At 36.4% G+C, this 3,684-nt stretch overlaps 1 protein-coding gene across 2 annotated transcripts in view; it reads right to left on the bottom strand.

Moving 5' to 3' along the window:
- Positions 1–1,573: 1,573 nt before the first annotated feature.
- The window catches only part of LOC129571761 (uncharacterized), a 4,004-nt gene continuing 1,893 nt past the window's right edge, over positions 1,574–3,684 (bottom strand). For both annotated transcript variants that reach the window (XM_055451619.1, XM_055451618.1), the window contains exon 2: positions 1,574–3,163. In XM_055451619.1, coding sequence (XP_055307594.1) covers positions 1,779–3,089 — 1,311 coding nt within the window. In that variant the 5' untranslated portion in view covers positions 3,090–3,163 and the 3' untranslated portion in view covers positions 1,574–1,778. The remainder of the gene's footprint in view (positions 3,164–3,684) is intronic.

Here is a 3,684-nt window from a genome sequence, read left to right as displayed (position 1 = left end):
TGGTAGAGCTTGAACAAAAGTTCGACACTATGCATAAACTTGGAAAGATCTTAATAAACTTGATGAAATACACATATTTTATGGTCGTTGCAATACCCCTATGGCTTCAGGCGCCGGAGTCAGCAAATTTCGCTCAGCTCAGGCCTACTCAGCAGCAAATACACAATCTCTGATTTATGATAATGCACTGGCGCTATTTATTTCACATTTTTAGATATCAACAATCAACATGTTCAATTCCTTCTCAATTTTATTGCCAAAAGCCACATCCTCATTGGAATTTATTGACGACACTTTAATTTTTTATTATGAAATTACATCAAATGAATAACACGAGCATGTAGAACATTCAATACTGAACGGATGGAAAATTGGTTTAATATGGAAAATGGACGGTGTTCTCTGTCTGCCATTACTTTCAACTAACTTTAAGAAAGCGTTTCCATATATTTTTGTAAGAAATTCGCCAAAAATTTCAGTCAAAGCGAAAAATATCGTACTCACCCTCAGATGATTGTGTGCTAAGCAAACAGTGACGCTTTGAGAATGAAACTGCGCAGCAGAACGACGATTCGTTGACATTTGGGGTTTGATGTCAAATGGCTTGAAGTTGGTTTCGGATCTGGATGTTCATTTTCATGCCAAAATTTAAAATAATAGAGTTGTTGTTCTGGTTTTGTTTTGTTACTGCATGGATATTCATATTTATTATGGTTTGTATTCATAGTGTTTTTGTAAGGAAAGGATTCTATCGATTCATTTCATGCAATGCGAACTGCAAAAACAAAGAAAATACATGGCATTTACTGTAAAACTGACCAAGAAGCAAGGGGCGAATCGCTACTGAATTGACTGAAAGTACTGAAAACTACTGAAATTTGTTTTCTTGATACAGAAAAGTAGTGAAAACCGGTTTTCAGTACTTCAGTGTCAGTTTATGCATTGAATACGTCAAACTATGACACTTGACTTATATAATTAACGCCATACAGTTTAAAAATTGATATTGAGGTAGAATTTTGGAAAAAATTGAAAAAGATTTGTCTACACAAGTGCCAAACTATAAAAATACGACATTCAGTAGTTTGGAAATAAAAATACGCCGAAAAGAATTTGTGTAAAAAATCCATTCCAATTTTGTTTGGTTTTAGTCTTCGTGGTTTCAGAGATGCACTGACATTTCAAAGAGTTGATGATACACACATCAATGTCATAGAAATTTTCATTCGACGAAAATTGCCAGACATATATTTTCGATATAAATCACTCTTTTCTGATGTCAGTTACTTTATTATGTCTTTAGACTTTTCTAATTGAAATATAAGTGGACTTTATTTTTGATAAAATACATTCAATTTCCATTTCGAATTCTAAAAAACAAACATTAAACACAAGTGTCAAGAAATTTTGACAATACTGAACTGCAATAAAAGTCCTATATTTACTAAGTACTGAAAAAACTGAACCGCTACTGAAAATCGATCGCAGGTACTGAAAAGTACTGAAAACCGGTTTTCAGTAGTAATTCGCGCCATTGCCAAGAAGAGATATTGAACAAAAATACATTTTGATAGAATTTTCCATGTTTATTTGGTCTTTCTCTATTTACTAAACTGTACTGTTTTTTTTTGAAATTATGGAGATAATAGAGGGTCCGGAAAAGATTTAGGTGATTTCTTCCTACGATTGATTTTTTGAACGACAGCAGATTTTTTTCAGTTTTCCGGAATAATAAAAAAAATTTGGGAAAAAGATTCGTAAGAGTCAAGATGATCAAACTATCGGAATATTTGCCAAAAGCTGTGCGGACCAATGATGTCCCGTGATGATTGCCGTTTTAATTCAATCATTTCCAACGACGTATCTGAGGTTGCCCATTTTGTTGCCAAATAAATACGTTCATTGACGTAAATGGTCACCTTGCGTGCTCCTACCAACTTTTTGCGTTCCTTGTTCAGTGCAGCGATGTCGAGAACTTCTCCTTCGAAATCAGCGATTTCAACGTCTTTTAATTTTATCGATCGACGAATGAATGGCAGCAAATCGCGTGAGCCGATGATGAAAAGCTGCTCCAGATTGATGAAACTGTTGACCATGGCATCCGTGTTGATGTGCCTTTCAAAGCGATTGATGATTCCAATCTCTTTGATGCTGGGCAAAACGGGAAATTCCGGATTTTCATTTTCGTTCGGATAAATGTACAGCGTAACGAGTCCGGGCAACGAAAGTATTTGTTCAGCTGATGTTGTGCTGTTGCGTTCAGATCTAAAATGCAATCTTTTGAAGAAGCCTTTCTCATGAAGGTTATTCAAGAAACCAATGGTGGTATCGATGTCTTCGTTCATATCAATGGCCAAGTCATCAACTTTGGTATTGCAAATTAAATCTTGATTGTCCCATAGCACATTTGCACTGATTTGAAGGCTTCGAAGATTTGGGCAATGGTCGAGAAAATTCTTCAATTTTTGGCTGTCAATTGTGCTAATCGTACACAATTCCAGGTGTTCGAGTGTTGGATGTTTTCGAACTGGCCAAGCAAACGATGTATCAAAATTGGTCCAGAATCTTAGTCGCTTCAAGTTCGTGCACGATTCGAAAAGCGTCCGCCAAATGTCTTCATCGAATTTGCAGCGCATTACTTGGAGGCTGACGACTTTTTCCAAACGTTTTTCGATTATCTTGATGTCCATCTGATTGAGATCAACGTCGACAAGCATGAACTCCTTGATTTCAGCTTTGCATTTGGTTGCAGTGTAATGAAACGCTGAATTGCGTGTGACCTGACAGAACTGAATGTTTTGGACAAATTCGTTGAAACCATTCATTCTTCTGAAATTGATGTAAATACCATGTCCGTAGGAAAGAGCGGAAGCATCCACATATTTCCATTGAAAATATTCGCCGGTGACACGTTGAAAAGCCTTGCATGTTTGACCAAACGAGTGAACATCCTCCAACGACAGGCAATCGAGTACTTCGTCCCAGCAATCGATGTCCAGTTTGAAGACCGACGGTTGAGGCTCAACGTTCGGTGCATTTGCTGCGGCTTGATTGCAAATCTGCTGATTTTGATTCTGTCCGGCTTCCATTTGGCTCGCTTGACTGTTTCTTTTGCGCCAAATTTTCAGTTATCCACACTACTTCAGGTGTTTTTTCTTGAATTCTGTGAATAGAGAGAAAATTGTTGAAATGAATTAATTTTTCTGTGTCCTGTGGGTCAAAAATTGTCTGACTTATTAAAATTAAAAAGACAAAAGATACCGATTACACTATGTTTAATTACTTAGCCGTCGAATTGTCTTCGAAGCCAATAGATACACTCGTTGAATTGGTGGTCGAGGCACAAGTTCTAGAGTCTAGTTACATTCAATTTTATATATTTTTGACACAAAGTCTCTAATTTTTCTAGTTTTGATGCAAAATCGCTGATATTGTGCTAATATTTCTAGTAGAATCGGTTGCAATCTTCTATTTTTCCTATTATCGATTTGTGACGGCACAGTTAGTTTTAGTTGAGATTCATTTCGATTTTCGATCGAAATATGAAGAAAAATGCTGGCACAATTGCATTTCATTGAGTATATGGTGCATTCGTGACGGCGCAGTTAGTTTTACTGAAGATTCATTTCGATTTTCGGTCGAAATATGAAGAAAAATGCTGGCACAATTGCATTTCATTGAGTA

Source organism: Sitodiplosis mosellana, unplaced genomic scaffold (assembly GCF_009176505.1).
Source record: "Sitodiplosis mosellana isolate CC-2019 unplaced genomic scaffold, AAFC_SMos_1.0 Smas_scaffold_3260, whole genome shotgun sequence".
Lineage (NCBI taxonomy): Eukaryota > Metazoa > Arthropoda > Insecta > Diptera > Cecidomyiidae > Sitodiplosis > Sitodiplosis mosellana.
The sequence above is the reverse complement of the archived record's forward strand: the minus strand, read 5'-3'. Positions and strand labels throughout refer to the sequence as shown.